The 18208-nt window shown below is 45.2% G+C and overlaps 1 protein-coding gene across 2 annotated transcripts; it reads left to right on the forward strand.

Moving 5' to 3' along the window:
* The first annotated feature begins 3387 nt into the window (after nt 1-3387).
* On the forward strand, nt 3388-17899 carry SLC20A1 (solute carrier family 20 member 1). 2 transcript variants are annotated; one of them, XM_025261127.2, is made up of 11 exons: nt 3388-3514; nt 4072-4687; nt 4869-5009; nt 5198-5283; nt 9362-9458; nt 11978-12097; nt 13778-14047; nt 14167-14725; nt 15288-15473; nt 15847-15931; nt 16945-17899. In XM_025261127.2, the coding sequence occupies exons 2-11, from the start codon at nt 4342-4344 to the stop codon at nt 17098-17100; spliced, it is 2046 nt and encodes a 681-aa protein (XP_025116912.1). In that variant the 5' UTR covers nt 3388-3514; nt 4072-4341; the 3' UTR covers nt 17101-17899. The 2 variants fall into 2 exon arrangements, with proteins under 2 accessions (XP_025116912.1, XP_006056050.1); XM_006055988.3 differs by having other exon boundaries at nt 3389-3582.
* Nucleotides 17900-18208: the final 309 nt, after the last annotated feature.

Consider the following 18208-nt stretch of genomic DNA (forward strand, 5'->3'; position numbering starts at 1 on the left):
CCCACTGGCTATCTATTTTAAAGATGGTAATGTATATGTTTCCATGCTACTCTCTCAATTCATCCCACCCTCTCCTTCCCCTACTGTGTCCACAAGACTGTTTCCCTTCCACCCCCATTCTTTATCAGCAGTGGGAGAAGTCTGAAAGAGCTTGGCTTGGATGGCAGCTCTGACATGTGACACCCACATCTCTTTAAATATGAGCTCTGAAAAAAAAATAAATAAATATGAGCTCTGCACAGTAGGCCTTCAGCTAGTTGTTGAATTTTTAAAATATTTACTTTTATTTATTTATTTGGTTGTTCCAGGTCTTAGTTATGGCACTCAGGATATTCTAGTTGTGGCGTGTGGGATCTAGTTTCCTGCCCATGGATTGAACCCAGGCCCCCTGCCATGGGAGTGCGGAGACTTAGCTACTGGACCGTCAGGGAAGTCCCTATTTGTTATATTAAGAGTTTGGAGATTGAACCAGCCATGGATTAGACATCCTTTCTAAGGACTTTACATACGTTGATTGAGTCTTCACAACAACCCTGCTGCTGCTGCTGCTGCTGCTGCTAAGTCGCTTCAGTCGTGTCCGACTCCGTGCGACACCATAGATGGCAGCCCACCAGGCTCCCCTGTCCCTGGGATTCTCCAGGCAAGATCACTGGAGTGGGTTGCCATTTCCTTCTCCAATGCATGAAAGTGAAAAGTGAAAGTGAAGTCACTCAGTCATGTCCGACTCTTCCGACCCCATGGACTGCAGCCTACCAGGCTCCTCCATCCATGGGATTTTCCAGGCAAGAGTACTGGAGTGGGGTGCCATTGCCTTTTCCACACAACAACCCTACAAAGTAGCAACTCTCAACCTCTCCACTGTGCGACCCTATGGACCGTGCCATGCTCTCCTCCAGACATCTTCCCAAATCAGGGACTGAACCCACATCTCTTATGTCTCCTGTATTAGCAGGCAGTTTCTTTACCACTAGCGCCACCTGGAAGCCCTAAACAGATAAGGAAACAGAGATAGAGAAGGTACTTGTCCCTGGTCAAGCGACTAGTGAGTAGCAGAGCAGGTAGCTCAGGTTAACTGTCTACACATTTAACTACTAGACCATGCTAGGGTTCAAGAGAGCATGTCCAACACCTTGATTCTAACAGAAACATTATCCTTGGGATCTCTGCCCTCTTTCTTGTGTTCAGCCATAAGGTCAGAACCAGTGCCATTTGTTTGTGAACTGGTGATGCTCAAACCTCCTCTATTTTTCCATTTCAAGGCCCTGAAACTTCTTTCCACAGAACTCTACCTCTCCTCCCCATGAGAGGATGAGGCATTTCAGCCAAGAGAAGTCCAAGTCTCTAAGGGCCACACCCTACTGATCCTCTCCCCAGATGAGATGGCCAGGACCCACCCCAACCCTCACCTCTCCTGACAGCCCCATCGGCAGAGGCGCTATGAGTGCAGTCCTGAGGAGGAAGGGTATAGCCCTTCTACAGCCTGAAGATGCTCACAGAATTCACATGCATCGCAAGGGGAATTGCCTGAATCTTTGCCCCAGTACTCTCCTCAAATCCCACCAAGGGGCTTGGCCTGTGCTCTCAGCTTGCTGGATATTCACCATGGCTGCCCCGCCACCTTCAACAGAGGTTGTCCAGCAAGTGTTTGCCAACTTAAAGGGCTAGTACCACAGACTGGCAAAAGTATGTCCATGGGCAGAATGAAAAAACAAACACATACCAGGGAAAGTTCTAAGTAATTGCCTTAATAACTTGCTTTGGAAATTATTGTTTTAAAATGGCAGAACACTAAAGACCTGTAACATGTCAGTCCTTTACTTTTTTCATAACCTTGCAACGAAGTAAAAGCGGAGGGAGGTGTACAATTTACGGTGCCAGAATTACATCAGATTTGCACTCCAGGGTCAGTGCTTCCGGACATTGCCCACTTCTCTTTTTTGGCCACGACCTTGGGACTCAGAACTTTGTAAGTTACTCATATAACTCCACCAGATTTTCTAGGTAGGTCAGAGGAAACTCAGGTGGAGTTTTAAGCCTCCATAGATGAGCCAGACTTAGCAATTATTTACAATGTCTTTGTTCCTGCTATTCAGTGCCCAGCTGCTAGAGATGGCTAAAGGCTGGGAGGGCTCCAGAACATTCTAAGCCTGGTAAATATTTCTGTTGGGAATTCTTTAAATCTCACTCCAAACCCTGACAAGAGACCACGACCTTAATCTCCCCCGGCATGAGTGGATAGTCTTGATCTTAGGCCAAATAATGAAATGCCCCCAAATGTGCAAGGCAAATCTTATTAATGTCACTACTACATATATGCCATGTAGGGGCACCAGAAATCAATTTACCTAAAAATAGGAAAGTTTCCGGTGGTCCGAAGAGAACACCTCAGACACCCTTTTCCACAACAGAAAACAGGAATATTCACGGAAACCACAAAACGGAAATTAGCATTCACCGAACACCTACTGAGTTCTAGTTCCATTCACACTCGTTAACTCGTTTAATTCCCGCCACTAGGTAGGTATAATTGTTAACAATTTACATTCCCGATTACGCAAGAGATCTGAAAGTCGCTCAAGGTGACACACTGCAACAAGCAAGAATCAGGATTTGAATCCGGAGGAGTCCTTCCCCAGGCACCTCAACCCCGGCGCAGAAAACGGTCTACCGCGGGGAAATTAATGACCCACAGCCACCCTGTGGCTCTGCGCCATAACTGGCAGACAACCTGGTTCTCGTGACTCCGCAGCAGTACTGTTTTCACCCAAGTGCAGGACTGCGGGAGTAAAGCGACCACGTGAGCCCTCTCCCTCCCCGGGCGAGGGACAGTGCCTTGTCTGGCCAAGGGCAAGTCACAGGTGCGACAACGTGCCGGGACCGGATCCGGAGCCCCAGGGCGCGAGCTCCCCTGCAGCGTCACCAGGATGACGGGAGGAGGGAACCTGGCCAGGTGTGGCCTCCCGATGCAGCAGGTCACAAGGACGCTGAAGTGTGGCTCGAGGCTTGGACAGCTCCGTAATACTGCGATTGCGAGGGAGGAACTATGACCTTGATCGTAGCCTCTATAACCCCCGCTTGACGACCTCCAGCAACCGGGTGAGGGTCCCCAGAGGCCTCCGCCGCTGACTCCAGGCGGTGCCAAGACGCAGAGGCAAGGCCGCAGGGAAGGGGCTGGCCCTCCCCACGTGGACAAGCTCCCCTCTGGGGGCGTGACCACAGTGCGGGGCGGGCCAATGAGCGCCGCTGTCTGGCTCATCCGGCCGGGCTGGCGGGGACTGCGTCATCCCGGGGGTGGGACTCCCGGCCGGCGCGAGGCGCGGCGGGTCACGCGGGGCGCGGCGCCGGCTATAAGTAGGGGCCGGCGGCGTGCGCTGCCAGAGTGATGGCTGCCGGCGCGCGCTGCGTGCTTTCTCTTCGCTGCTGAGGCGTCAGCGGCTGCTTCCAGGGTCAGTCGTCAGCCCAACGGAGCCATCCCCAGAGCCTCCGCCCCAGGTCGTTTGGTCTTCGATAAAAGGTGCGTGCGTCCGTGGTTCTAGCCCATCGCCTGGACCTCGCCTCCCGTTCAGCTCCTCGTTTTCTTTGGTGAGTGGAGGCGCCACCTTGGAAAGGCTCTTTCTTCTCCCCGGGGCCCGGTGTGGGCGCTGCGGCGCTGGGGATGGCCGGCTGGCGGCTCAGTGGGGTTCTGCTTTCGTCGCTGCCCGCCTCCCTACCCCACCCCGCCCGCCCGCCCGCCGGCCCGCCAGTCCGTCCGTTCGTTCGTTCGCCCGCCCGCGGGCCTTTTTGGCGGTCCGCTGGTGGCGCGCGCGCGGGAACGGCCCTTTTCCGGTTTTCGCGTGGAGGGCGCGCGGGGGCCGGCTGCTCGGGGGCCGGGCCGGGCCGGGCTGGGCGCGCGCGGGCGGAGGTGGTCCCCGGCGCCACGTGCCCGGCACGTTCTCTCCGGGTCGGGGGACAACGGATCGCGGATGGCGGGCCCGGCCGGGGCCCCCCCAGTCCCAGTGGGTCGGCGCGGAGTGCGAGACCGGCCTCCAAGGGCGCACTGCTATTGTTATTCCTCTCCCTTCTTCCTTCCAGGATGAACTTGGGTCCTTTCTCTTCTCCGCCATGGAATTCTGCTCCGTGTTCCTAGCCCTCCAGAGCCAAAGAAACCCCAGACAACAGATGCCCATACGCAGCGTATAGCAGTAACTCCCCAGCTCGGTTTCTGTGCCGTAGTTTACAGTATTTAATTTTATATAATATATATTATTTATTATAGCATTTTTGATACCTCATATTCTGTTTACACATCTTGAACACCGCTCAGTAATTCTCTGATTCATTCAAGAACCACTACTCTATAGAATGGCAACGACCGTGACACCGCTCATTACCACTGCTATTGCTGCTACTGCCGCTTCTGGTCCGTTGGTGGACTACCTATGGATGCTCATCCTGGGTTTTATTATTGCATTCGTCCTGGCATTCTCCGTGGGAGCCAATGATGTAGCAAATTCGTTTGGTACAGCCGTGGGATCAGGTGTAGTGACCCTCAAGCAAGCCTGCATCTTAGCTAGTATCTTTGAGACAGTGGGCTCTGTCCTCCTGGGGGCCAAAGTGAGCGAGACGATCAGGAAGGGCTTAATTGACGTGGAGATGTACAATTCGACCCAAAAGCTGTTGATGGCCGGCTCCGTCAGTGCGATGTTTGGTGAGTTCATCACCACCGCCGCCCCCGCCCCGATTGTCCTCTTGGTGGGTTAGTGAATTCCCGTTATGGGTAGTTCCGTTCTTGTGTTCTGAAGCTTTTCAGATGGTTATCTTCAGTAATATTCACTGCGTATATTACTGGAATTCTGCCTGTGTCTTAATGAAACTTGACGTGTTTTCAGGTTCTGCGGTGTGGCAACTAGTGGCTTCGTTCTTGAAGCTGCCCATTTCTGGAACCCATTGTATCGTCGGTGCAACCATTGGTTTCTCCTTGGTGGCAAAGGGTCAGGAAGGTGTCAAGTGGTCTGAACTGATAAAAATTGGTACGTTTCATTCTAAATGTCCTTTTATTGTCCCGTTACCACAGGAGGAGGCGTTGTGTGTGGGAGTAAGTAGATGGTGTCAAGTTGGAGGGATGGATTAAAGTTTTGAAAAGGGAGGAATGAGAGGGAGGAGCTTTGGGTTCCTGATTTTCATTAGTTAATGTTTCTTTTAATGTGTTCTATTCCAGTGTTGTCTTGGTTCGTCTCTCCTCTGCTTTCTGGTATTATGTCTGGGATTTTATTCTTCCTGGTTCGTGCATTCATCCTCCGTAAGGTAATCTTTCTCCCCCCACCTCCACCCCTCACATGACCTGGAGTAGGTCACATTCAGTGGTATTCAAACCGATAGCATTTTTACAAGTGTGATGGGTGTGTAGGAGTGTGACCTTGGAGAGTTAGAAACATTGTTTTGTACGTAACTTCTTGGAAAGAAGAAAGTTTTCAATATCCAAGAAGGCATTTGGAAAGGAGAAATTAAATGAACACTAAGGGGTGCCAAGAAATTGAAGAGATTGAAAGCAGAAAAAATTAATGTGTTTGGCGTGGCTTTGTTTAGCTGTATGCAGGTTAAAACCACCATCATATGCAGACCCACCTTTTTTTATTGGAGGATAATTGCTTTACTATGTCATGTTGATTTCAGCTGTACAACAACTTGAATCAGCCATAAGTGTTACTTACATCTCCTCCTTAAGCCTGGATCACACCTCCCCACCCTCAGGTCATCACAAAGCACTGGCCTAGGGCCATACAGCAGCATCCCACTAACTATTTTACACATGGTAGTTTATATATGGCAATGCTACTTTCTCAATTCGTCCCAACTTCCCCTTCTCCCCCCGCTGTGTCCACAAGTCCATCTGCTTCTCTATCTTGGGCCAGTTTGAATTGTAAGCTTGAGTGCCCTGGATGGCTTTTTCTTAACCTGCCAGTTAAAATGGAGTAGTTTGGGTCCTTAACTTAATTACCTGTGTAGTGTTGATTATTGAAACCAGTTTATGAACTTCATGGTGGGGACTCATACCTCTCACAGTGACTTGACTTTAATATCTCAGAATAGGTAAAAAGGAACCAGTAAAGGTAAAAATCACAAAAGTCTGTTTAGTTTTTCTTGGCAGAAAAATTCCAGATAGCCATTTAATTTCCTGTCCCTTTGAAATCCCTTTTGAGGGACCCTATAGCATTTCTTTTATCATGAAGTCTGATGCTGGCTCCAAAATAAACGTAGACAACAAGGGATGTTGTTGGACTGAGTTACAGTAAAAATAAATGCATTTTTTTCTCAGTAAACAAAGTTGTCCTTTTCCTGAGGCAAATGACTCTTTAACAGTCCATTGTAAATGCTTAAATTCTTCTAAACTGAAGAAATCTGAGTGAAGGGAGACAGGTAGCTTAATCCCAAGTGGTAAGAATGTACTGAGCCATTTGTTTGGTCTAGTTCTAAGCTTCTCTTGGGAGGATTTGTACTTTCTATAGAAATTGCCTGGTGGCTCAGACGGTAAAGCGTCTGTCTATAATGCAGGAGACCTGGGTTTGATCCCTGGGTCGGGAAGTTCCCTGGAGAAGGAAAAGGCAACCCACTCCAGTACTCTTGCCTAGAAAATCCCATGGACGGAGGAGCCTGGTCCTCATGGGGTCGCAAAGAGTCGGACATGACTGAGTGACTTCACTTTCACTTTCATAGAAATTCTATGATTGGTATAAAGTGACTCAGATTGTTTACCATGGCCTGAGTCTGGCAAAAGATAGCAATGTAATACTTTGAAAACTTAACCTCTATCGCTTAGTATAATTTGAGAGTAAAAATTGTCTTATTGAGGAAGAAGAGGGGTCTTTCAATATTCCTCCATTCTGTCAGAAATCATGTTAAATCTATCTAGGGCATCTTTTCAGACATGTCCAGTGTATAAAAAAAGAACTATCCTGGTTGCAGATGAGTTAGGAAGACACCCCCCTTTCCCATCCCATGTAGCGAGGTGATGAGATGTTTACTTCGAGTTAAAGTTTTTGGTGTGTTTAGATGAGTCAGATGTTGGTAAACATTCTCATAAAACATCCCTGGTTACCTCGGGGGAGGTTGAGTGGAGTTCGGACATAACAGAAGGGAGGAAGAGAAGCACCTACATAATGTCTGGAATCCTCATGGATTTTGATGTGGGTGTGGAACAGGGGGAGTCTTAAGTTCCTTGGAGAATTTCTTAAAACCACAGATTATTCTTAGAAGAAAAAGGTATATACAGCTCAGGTTCATAACCTTACTACCCTTGGGGTGGGACCCACATCATTGAGTGGCTCAGGGATGCTTAGGTTTTATTGGCTCTTTTTATTTTGTCAGGTCCCTTATCTTTAGCATTCTTTGAGACTGCAGATTGGGGAGCTGATGTTCAGGTGGTTTTCATCTAGGGCCCATCATCTCTGCTGATTGGGAACGGCACCTCTGCTTTCTGGTTCCTTAATCTTAAGCCATTAACTCAGTCTTTCCATGTATTATTGATGAGTCTTTTCCTTGTCTCTACAAGATTTTCCATTGGATCTAAGATAGCATTAAACCTTTAGGCCGATAACATCTTTGAGGTTTAGCCTTCCCATGTGTTAAGATCTATGCTCTTTTTTTCCTTAGAATTTATTTTTGGCTGTGCTGGGTCTTTGTTGCTGTGCGTGGACCTATCATTGGGGGTGACTTCTTGCAGAGCACAGGGTCTAGGCACCCGGGCTTCAGTAGTTGTGGCACATGGGCTCGGTACTTGTTGCTCCCAGGCTCTAGAGCACAGGCTTGGTAATTGTAGTACACATACTTATTGCTCCTAGGCCTGTGGGATCTTCTAGGAACCAGGGATTGAACCCGTGTCCCTTATATTGACAGCTGGATTCTTAACCAACTGCGCCACCAGGGATTCCCTGATGGCTCAGCGAGTAAAGAATCTGCCTGTAATACAGGAGATGCAGGTTCAGTCCCTGGGTTGGGAAGATTCCTGGAGGAGGAAATGGCAACTCACTCCAGTATTCTTGCCTGGAAAATCCAATGGACAGAGGAGCCTGGCAGGTTACAGTCCATGGGTTTGCAAAAAGTTGGATTTAGAGATGCCACCAGGGAAGCCCTGTGCTCTTGTTTTTAACTCTTGTTTCCAGTCACACTGGCCTTCTTGCTGTTCCTCGAGACAATTCAAGCATTTGCCTCAGGGTCTCTGTATTTGCTGATGTCTCTGGGACATTCTGCCTTCCAGATAGCTTCTTCTCTAGCTGCTGTTTCTCCACCTGGGTGTGTACCTGGCTACATGGCTTTATGGCTTGTTGATGTAACACATCTGTGTCTTGGCTCCAATAATAGTCTTTAAACTACCCCCTCCTCCCCAAATTAAAGTGTGCCCCTCCTTCCATCACTGCCTCCTTCCCCTTTTTCTTCAGAGCATCATTCTGTATTAGAATGTCAATGTCAGCTCTGTGAGAACAGAGACTTTATCTCATTCACTTCCACATTTTCGTGCCCGAAATGGTGCTTGGCACACAGTCGTGTTGGATGATGAGATGACCTCGTATACGATTGATTTTTATCTTAGCACTTTGGTAAATCATTAGTTGTGGCTTATTTATCAAGTGTCTAGATAAGATGGTTGTCACTAGTATATTCTACATGTTTTATATTTGAGAAGTCATTGCAGGTATAAAGTCAGGTAAGAGATGTTGTAATAACTCATAGTCTGTTTCTTGACATCTCACAAATGTAGAATACATCTTCAGGTGTGTGCTCGGATTTTTATCTGGACATGAGATACCTTAGAGCCTGGGTGCCCACCCCCCTGTTATGAACTGGGCCACACATCAGGAGGTGAGCAGTTGTGTTCCATGAAACCCATCCCTGGTGCCAAAGAGGTTGGGGACCACTGCCTTAGAGCACTGGGGGTTGAAACTGACCATCCAGGACATCACTAGTCGTCCATAATAGGTAGCCTTGTTAACGTGATCAGTTGCTCAGTCCTGTCCAACTCTTTTCGACCCCATAGACTGTAGCCCGCCAGGTTCCTCTGTCCATGGGGTTTCCAGGCAAGAGTACTGGAATGGGTTGCCATTCCCTTCTTCAGGGGATAATAACAGCAACAAGAAAAACCCCAATCAACCCCCCAAACATAAATTCAAACACAAACTTAAATTCAGATAGATGTAGATCAGCCTTGGTAGGGGGACTTCCAGGAGCAATGTAGGAAAAGACCATTTGTCCTCGGAGACTACCATGGAGAGACTTACTGGCTGGTACTGTAATTCCTGGAGCTGCCCTTTGATAAGGTTCAGTGGAAATGGGTTGACTTTTTACAGCTTTTAAGGTCTTGATCTTTACAACAGTGATAATTTTACAGGCGGATCCAGTTCCTAATGGGTTGCGAGCTTTGCCAGTGTTCTATGCTTGCACGGTTGGAATCAACCTCTTTTCCATCATGTACACTGGAGCGCCATGTAAGTACACATCAGAATATTTAAATGTAAATTTAAAATTGTTTCTAAAACTTGCATTAAATGCCCAATTTACCCCTTTTTGCTTTACAGGGCTGAAATCTACTAGAAGGTGACTGGCCTGCGCCCATTTCAGAAGGCTGCAGGCTAGTGTACGCTGAGTTTAACCTAGATAGTTTTTCAACCAAAGAGACCTGCTCAGATTCTAAATCACTACAGACCTTTACTCTTTAGTCTTCACAGGATCCACCGATAATTTGATCTTATCCCTCCCTCTCTCCTACCTGTGCTAAAAATACCTGGAATTGATGTTAACCTCAACTTCTGACTGCCGAAGAGTCATTAGTTATATGTTGTCTTCGAAATATCAGTCATTTATGACTGGTTTGCTGGATATTCTCATTTTTCTCTCCCGATTGGAGCTGCTTTGTTTTCTCAGTCCTAAATTTACTCCCCTGAATCTGCTTGAATAAGAAGAGTTGGGATGTTTAACACCTGCTCTAAGTGCACTTGGAAGAAGAATTCATGCAGCTAAGAGGAAAAATATTTGTGAGAATATAAAGCTTGAAATGTTACTTTTATGTTGGGACGAAGGCAAAGCACAGATTAAATTAGGATAATACATGTTCAATTTAGCCACTGAAAAAGATGGATAATCTGTAACTTGTCAGACAGGAGAGTATTATGCCTTGATCAGTCAGTTTCACTCTTAGGTTCATTTGGTTGTATGGCCTCTGACTCATTGGGTCAGGCTGTTGTGACTCGTTGGGAGAAAGACATTGTGCATTGCTGCCTAGGACAGAGCGTGCTTAGAGTTGGGAGGAGAGGGAAAGATACTGAAATATCTCGAAGCTACTTATCCTCACTCTGTACTGTGTGCTCACAATTGCAAATACTCTTCTTTAAAAATGCTCATTATGACCCACTAAGTTGATTTCATTTCTGACTAATGGAGTGTAACTTGCTTCATAAATCTCACTGAAGTAATAAGTCACTGACCAAAAATGGAGTAAGTGAAGTATTTTTTCTTTTTTCAACTTTTTAAAATATTTATTTTTAATTGAAGGATAATTGCTTTAGAAAGTTGGTTTGATTTAGTGAAGTATTTTTAACCTTGTTTTTATTCTTGGAATAATCAGGAAAGAAATTGGACAACTTTATGAGACTATTGATCTTATTAGGGGTTACCAGACTGCTTAACAAATGATAGAGGCAAAGGAAAGCTTGCATTCTGCATTTCCAATCTGCTTTAAATTGGGCTCTTCATGTCAAACTAAAAAATTCTCCATGAGGCTCTAAGCACTCATGTTGCATGGTGTAGCAGTGCAGCTTATAGTTCAATGAAATTAGAAACTCAAGTTTTCAATCATTCTTTGAAAAGGGAACATGGATATTTTTGTCTTGTCCTTTGGTGGATCATTTACAAGAAAAACCAGTCTCATTTCCACTTTTTGACTTGGAACATAGGCAAATTTAAATTGTGATAGATTGATTAATTTTCATGTATATTTTAGCTTATGTGACTAACTGCATAATTCAAATTGATAACAATTAAAATGGAAAGATTGTGTCACTACAGAACTTTAGTTTTGAAGGGGCCTCCATTTATATCTGATTTTTAAATATGAATTACTTTGAGGGAAAATAGTTTCCATTTTATAAGTAACACCTAATAAGCAAAACAGTCACAAGTACCTAAGATATTCTTGTATAAACCACAGATCATTATAGCATCTTTTTAGGCTTTACCCCTTATCATTAATATAGGCTAGTGGCTTGGAGCCTGTTGGCACTTAAGTGATAACCAGGTGACTAGTTAATAATCTCTGAGCCATGTGAGAAGTAGGCAGGTCTGATTGAGATGTGGCTTGTTAGCATGATTACTACTCTGTGAAAGACAGCCCTTTGAACCTTTCTTATCTGTTGATAGATAATGTCCCAGTTTTCTTAGTTTGATAGTTTCTCAGTATCTTAGTTTGATAAAGCATCCTAAGAGATAATCTTGCTCTAGCTAGTTTATAATGGATGTGAAAACTTCCACAGAGAACTGATGATATCAGCATGAGAAAAGTGAAGACTGAGGTACTTGCCTTTTTTAATGTTAAAATCCATGTGCCAACATAACACATGAATTGGTGTGTGTGGCCGTTCCAGCTGGAGGCTGGGCAGTGGAATGTTTCCATTTGCTTCATAGCTGGTTGCAGATCCTCAGTGTTTACGATCCTTTACTCTTCAAAGCAAAGAAAGGAAAAAGCCTAGTATGTGAAGGAGCTTGGGAGACGGGTAGTCTAGCAGGTGTTAAAAGTGGGCCAGACGGTTGTGGGTTTCAGATGCTATGGGATTTTCCTCCCAAATTCCTCTAGCCAGGAGCACAGTAAAGCCTGTGAGCCTCAGGCTTGGCAGTAGCAGTGAAGGGTGATGGGCTGGCATAGGAACCCCAGAATCCCCAGAGGAGGGTTTACATGTCATTACAGAGGGGCCATTGCCCTGGGGTTTTCAAGATGCACCGTTTTATCTCCTAGTGCTGGGCTTTGACAAACTTCCTCTGTGGGGTACCATCCTCATCTCGGTGGGCTGTGCAGTTTTCTGTGCCCTTATCGTCTGGTTCTTTGTATGTCCCAGGATGAAGAGAAAAATCGAACGTAAGTAACAAATCATAGCAAAAAAAATTCTAACTCATAATGTGCTTGCCTTTTTTTGTTTGTTTGGCCATCTGTAAAAATCCTCTACTTGGATAGATTGGTAAAGCCAGAAACATTTAAATGGAAATTTGGGGATATAGGTTTATTGTCCAGAGGATGTTCTTTAATATGACCTGAGACCTATGTGTGATGAGGCACATTTGGCCTTATTTGGATATTGTCCCTTTTTTTTTTTTAAACTGTATCTTGATCACTTGCCAGTGATATGCTAGATAAATACAGAGAAGCTGTAGTCTACATTAATTGAGAGAATGAGGATTCACTGAAAAATAAAAGGTATGAGATAGCTTCACAGGAAACATTTACCAACACGACTACCATGTATAGCTTAAGTCAGGTTCAATGTCTTCAGAGCTAGGCTCATGTATACTTCTGACTTTAGATTTGGTTAATTCTCAGAACTGGAGCACATATGAAGGGCTCCTTTAGACTATTACTATACAGAGTATTCCGGTAGAATCAAATAGGGAATGTTTTGATTGGTATCAGTCTCTATACCTTGTATTTCTGTGCTCACTGTTTGAGCTCTCTTGAAGTCATTTTTTCTGCCTGTCTCATCTGCGAATGCTGGGGTGGTGATTTCAGTTGTTTCTTGGAAGCAGTGGAGAGCCGCACGGACTGCAGTGGCAGCAGCAGGGTGCTGCGTCATACAGCTGGGCTGAGGAGCCTCTGAGAGGCTCTGCGCTCAGTCTGGCGGCCTTCAGGGCTTGTGACCTCGTTTTTCCCTCAGGCTGGGAGGAGATGAGACACATTTTGCTAAGGTTTTATATCCTGGTCTGTTGCCTGACTGGGATGCCTAAATGCCCCCGCGGCATTGGTACAGAAGCAGAAAACATTCCCCCCTCATCATGGGATCGAGCACCATAAGGCACCTCTCTTTGTTTTATAGAGGCAGAAATTCAAGCCACCTTGAGGTGCCTGCATTGAGCTGAGTCATGTTGCTTGAACTCATGGACTGAAATTGAGGGCCATTCCTTTTTTAAAAGAACATGCAAGGACTTCCTGGTGGTCCAGTGACTAAGACTCCACACTCCCAAGTGCAGGAGGCTTGAATTTGATCCCTGGTCAGGGAACTAGATCACTTACTGCAACTCGGGCCCAATGCAGCCAAATTCATTATTAATTTTAAAAAACATGCACGAAATTCAGGCAGTTTTCAGTTGCCAGTCAGCCCTTTCCCTACTTGAGTTACTTTCTACTACAGAAGGGATCAGCAGGAGGCTCAGTTTTGTTTTTTTCATTTGACTGCACTGGGTCTTAGTTATGGCACATGTATCAGGTTCCCTGAGCAAGGTTCGAATCCAGGACCCCTGCATTGGAGGCTCAGAGTCTCAGACACTGGACTGCCAGAGTTTACTGTTTGGGCCTTCACTGAATAAAGTTTACAACCCCTGATACTAGGATGTTATGCATTTGCATCTCTGGTTCCTTTGTAAATGAGAAATAGGAGATGTGACAAATAAAGCAGACAGGAAAATTATCCCGAATTTTCACCTAAGTTTACATGTGGCCTTACTTTGACATGGATTCTTTTTTTTTTTTTGGAGGCGGGAAAGGGGAAATGAGCAAGTTAATTTGGTCACAACCAAAGAATAACATCCTTCTATCTTTATTTTCTAGGAGAAATCAAGTCTAGTCCTTCTGAAAGCCCCTTAATGGAAAAAAAGAATAGCTTGAAAGAAGACCATGAAGAAACAAAGTTGTCACTCAGTGACATCGAAACAAGGAATCCTGTTCCAGAGGTGGGCTCGGCCACCGTGCCCCACAGGGCTGTGGTGGAGGAGAGAACAGTCTCATTCAAACTTGGAGACCTGGAAGAAGCTCCTGAGCGAGAGAGGCTTCCCAGCGTGGACCTGAAAGAGGAGACCAGCATCGACGGCTCTATGAACGGTGCGTGGACTCTCCTTGGGGACAGGCGGGTTTCCCTCTGTTTCCTATACCACTGCGGGGCTCACTGTTCGGATCTGATGCTCTTGGCATTGAGTGTTTGTGCCTTTTGGTCTTGGCAGGTGCTGTGCAGTTGCCAAATGGGAACCTTGTTCAGTTCAGTCAAGCTGTCAGTAACCAGATTAACTCCAGTGGCCATTACCAGTATCACACCGTGCACAAAGACTCTGGCTTGTACAAAGAGCTCCTCCATAAGTTGCATCTTGCCAAGGTGGGAGACTGCATGGGAGATTCTGGTGACAAACCCTTGAGGCGTAATAATAGTTACACTTCCTACACCATGGCAATCTGCGGCATGCCTCTGGATTCCTTCCGCGCCAAAGAAGGCGAACAGAAGGGTGAAGAGATGGAGAAGCTGACGTGGCCTAACGCAGACAGCAAGAAGCGAATTCGAATGGACAGCTACACCAGTTACTGCAATGCTGTGTCTGACATTCACTCGGCGTCGGAGGTGGACATGAGTGTCAAGGCAGAGATGGGTCTGGGCGACAGGAAAGGGAGCACTAGCTCCCTGGAAGAATGGTGCGACCAGGACAAGCCAGAAGTGTCTCTCCTCTTCCAGTTCCTGCAGATCCTCACGGCCTGCTTTGGGTCCTTTGCCCATGGTGGCAATGACGTCAGGTCAGTCAATCAGGATTCTTGGCGCCGCTCATTCTATTTTTATACTGCATCATCCTTTTATATAAGGCTCAGTTTGTGGGACATTGAATAATGCAGATTGAATGAGATAATAGCAATTGATGTACAAAACAGGAAGAAAAATTTCTTCAGAGAGATTACAAAGAATGCTTGCTTCCATTTCTGTAGGTGATAAACATGTCACAGAGAAGCCAGTTATCAAGATAGGATCTAGTTCTTTGATAAGAGTTACTGCCCCTAGATTGAAGTTGTAGGCTATTAATCCTAGTTCTGTGGTTTGTAAACTGTTCGTGAAATTCAAATTTGCTTCAGACGGGCCTGTAGAAAGACAGGCTACCAAATGTGGGATGTTCCCTCTGAGAAGAACTCTCGTGGTCTCCTGCTGTGTATGTTGGGGGTGGGGGGGGTTCCATTTGTTTCCCTTGAAAGACAGTTTGCTAATGAAAGCTCTGCTTTAGAAAACTTAGTAAAGCATTTAACAGATAGGATCTTTCCAAGTTGTAGTTTTGCCTGCAAAGTCATCTTTGCTCTCCTTTTCTTGCAGCAATGCCATTGGTCCCCTGGTTGCTTTGTATCTGGTTTATGACACCGGTGACGTTTCCTCAAAAGTAGCAACACCAATATGGCTTCTGCTCTATGGTGGTGTTGGTATCTGTATTGGTCTCTGGGTGTGGGGAAGGAGAGTCATCCAGACCATGGGGAAGGATCTGACACCCATCACGCCCTCTAGGTAAGTTGGTAAAGCAGGTCTCAGGCTAATGCTTTTTGTTCTTAAGATAACATATGTGAAAGATGTGTGAGCTAAGACTTAATGACTATGTATATTTGGCTTTTATCTGTGTTTATGGAGCCAATACTGATGTTTACTAAGTTCTTCAAAGTAGAAGTGCAAGCCTTAATAGTGGGCTTACAGAAAACCTTAAAACTTTAAACATCGGAAAACAGAAGAGGAATCTCATGGCCTGATTTAAAGTGGATTTCAGAAGTTTAGAGCAAATTGAAGATGTCATGGGTAGATAGAGCACTGCAGGATTGTACTAAGTTTTGCTAACTTACCACAATTTAAATTCCATTCTTGACTAGTCATCTGTCTGTGTCCACAGCGGCTTCAGTATTGAGCTGGCATCTGCCCTCACTGTAGTAATTGCGTCGAATATTGGTCTTCCCATCAGCACCACACATTGTAAAGTAAGTGATAAAGGGTACTGTGTCTTGAATGGTTTTAGTAGGTATGTGGAGAGGTGTTTTTTGTTATTTCCTTTGATACTTTGGTTTAGAAAGTTTTACACTGTGGGAGTGTCCAAGATTCACAAGTGTAGGACAAGTGACTATAAGAATATAAAGTTCCTTGTGTCTGTTTTATTTAAGCAGATAATATATTTTATATCCCCCAAAATATGAAAGCCCTTTTGAGGTAGCAAGCCTGTGAGGCTTGTTGGTCTGTCGAAAGGCAGTATAAAGCAAGCATGTACTCAGAGCCTCTCAGAATTGAAGCACCCGAGAAACTTACTGAATCCTAAGGTTGCTTGATGACTAAGAACTATAGGATATCTATAGAGAAAGAAAGAAACTGGCTTTCTTAAGGAAATTTAAGTTGGTTCATCATGGAGCCTTTGAGTCATTTTTCTTCGAGTGAGATATGAAAATGATTTAGTTATTAGGTCTAATAGCAGTCTCCCTCTAGAATCTTTGGGAAACCTAACACTAAGAAAGAATCTGTTACTAAAGCAGTTTTTATTATTAGTGAAAGTATCAGTTGCTCAGTTGTGTCCAACTCTGCAACCCCGTGGACTGTAGCCCATCAGGCTCCTCTGTCTATGGGATTCTCCAGGCAAGACTACTAGAGTGGGTAGCCATTCCCTTCAGGGGATCTTCCCAGCCCAGGGATCAAACCTAGGTGTCCCGCTTTGCAGGCAGATTCTTTACCATCTGAGCCACCAGGGAAGCCCTGTTATTAATATAGTTCATTAAATTCCAGCAACTCAGAAGGAAAAAGAGAATTTTCTTCTCCTATTCTGTTTTACCCCAGTTAGCACAGATCCAGTGCTTGGATTTTATGCGGCCTTCATCTTGTTCCTAGTACAAACCAGTTCTCATGGATCAGTCTGGTAGTCTGGGGCTCCTCACCTGTATAAGGTCACAAGTCTTAGTACAGTACCCTGGCACGTCAGTAACTAGTTCTTGGTGGTTTCCTCCCACAGGTGGGCTCTGTTGTATCCGTTGGCTGGCTCCGATCCAAAAAGGCTGTTGATTGGCGACTCTTCCGCAACATTTTTATGGCCTGGTTCGTCACAGTCCCCATTTCGGGTGTTATCAGTGCTGCCATCATGGCAGTCTTCAAATACATCATCCTCTGAGCATGAGGCTGTGTGTGATGGAAATTCAGGTCAATGTTTGGGACCACCTGACACATTTCCTGCTCCTTTGAAGAGTGACTGCAGTGTTACCGAAGACTGACAAAAGAATCTCTTTCAAGATTGGGAGCTGTGGGAGGGAAGCTCTACTTGTGCTCTAACTGCTTTCGTGCTAAATATGACTTGTCTCAAAACTAGCTATATAAAATAGCCAGGTTTCCACTGATTCCTCTTGAGGTCCCTTTTCCCTCTGGGCTGTGAATTCCTGTATATATTTCTCTACTTTTTTGTATCAGGCTTCTGTTCCATTATGTTTTAATGTTGTCTCTGAAGATAACGTGATTTCTTTCTTTTTTTTTAAACAACCATCCAGAGCCATTTGACAGAGTGTGCTCTGCTTTGTTGGTTTCACCAGCTTCTGCCCTAACACGCACAGGGACTTAACAAGAAACACCATAACCCAAGCTTCCCTAGTAGTCTTAGAGAAATAGTCACTTGTACCCTGCCCACCATTCGGCAGTGGTGGGTTCTCTTGGCATCTGTGGGAACTTCTAATAGGGTCTTTGGACATGGTGAAAATTTAGGTTAGTAGTTCCTTCTTTGCAAGCAGGAACTGTTCTTGCTAAGAAGAAGTAGGAAGAAAAATCCTTCTGGCAGTCTTGGGTATTTCTTTTAAGATTTCTGACAGTGCAGGATGGATGAATGCTGTGGAATATGAACTTAGGGCAAGTTAAAATGGGCCAGCCTTCCATGTTCATCTGTCTACCTCTTAATAAATAAAAAGCCTACCATTTTTAGAAAACTTGTCTTGCTGGTTTTGTTCATACACATCTGTTCCCAGATCAGTTAGCCTCGTGCATTCTTAGCAGAAGGTGATATCTTAGCAGGTGAGAACTGCCCCTAGCAGCAGGTTCCCCACTCCTCCCTGAAACATTTCTTAAGATCCCAGAATATATGTAACATTACTCCACGGGGGCTGTTCTAACAGACTAGCTTTTTTTTTTTTTTTTTTTTTTTAAATACTAGCGCATCTTGGACATTTCATTAGCACAATGGATTATCTTTTTTTATCAGACCCTTATTTAGATTGTAGCATCGCTGTTAGGAAGAA

Source organism: Bubalus bubalis, chromosome 12 (genome assembly GCF_019923935.1).
Source record: "Bubalus bubalis isolate 160015118507 breed Murrah chromosome 12, NDDB_SH_1, whole genome shotgun sequence".
Classification (NCBI taxonomy): Eukaryota; Metazoa; Chordata; class Mammalia; order Artiodactyla; family Bovidae; genus Bubalus; species Bubalus bubalis.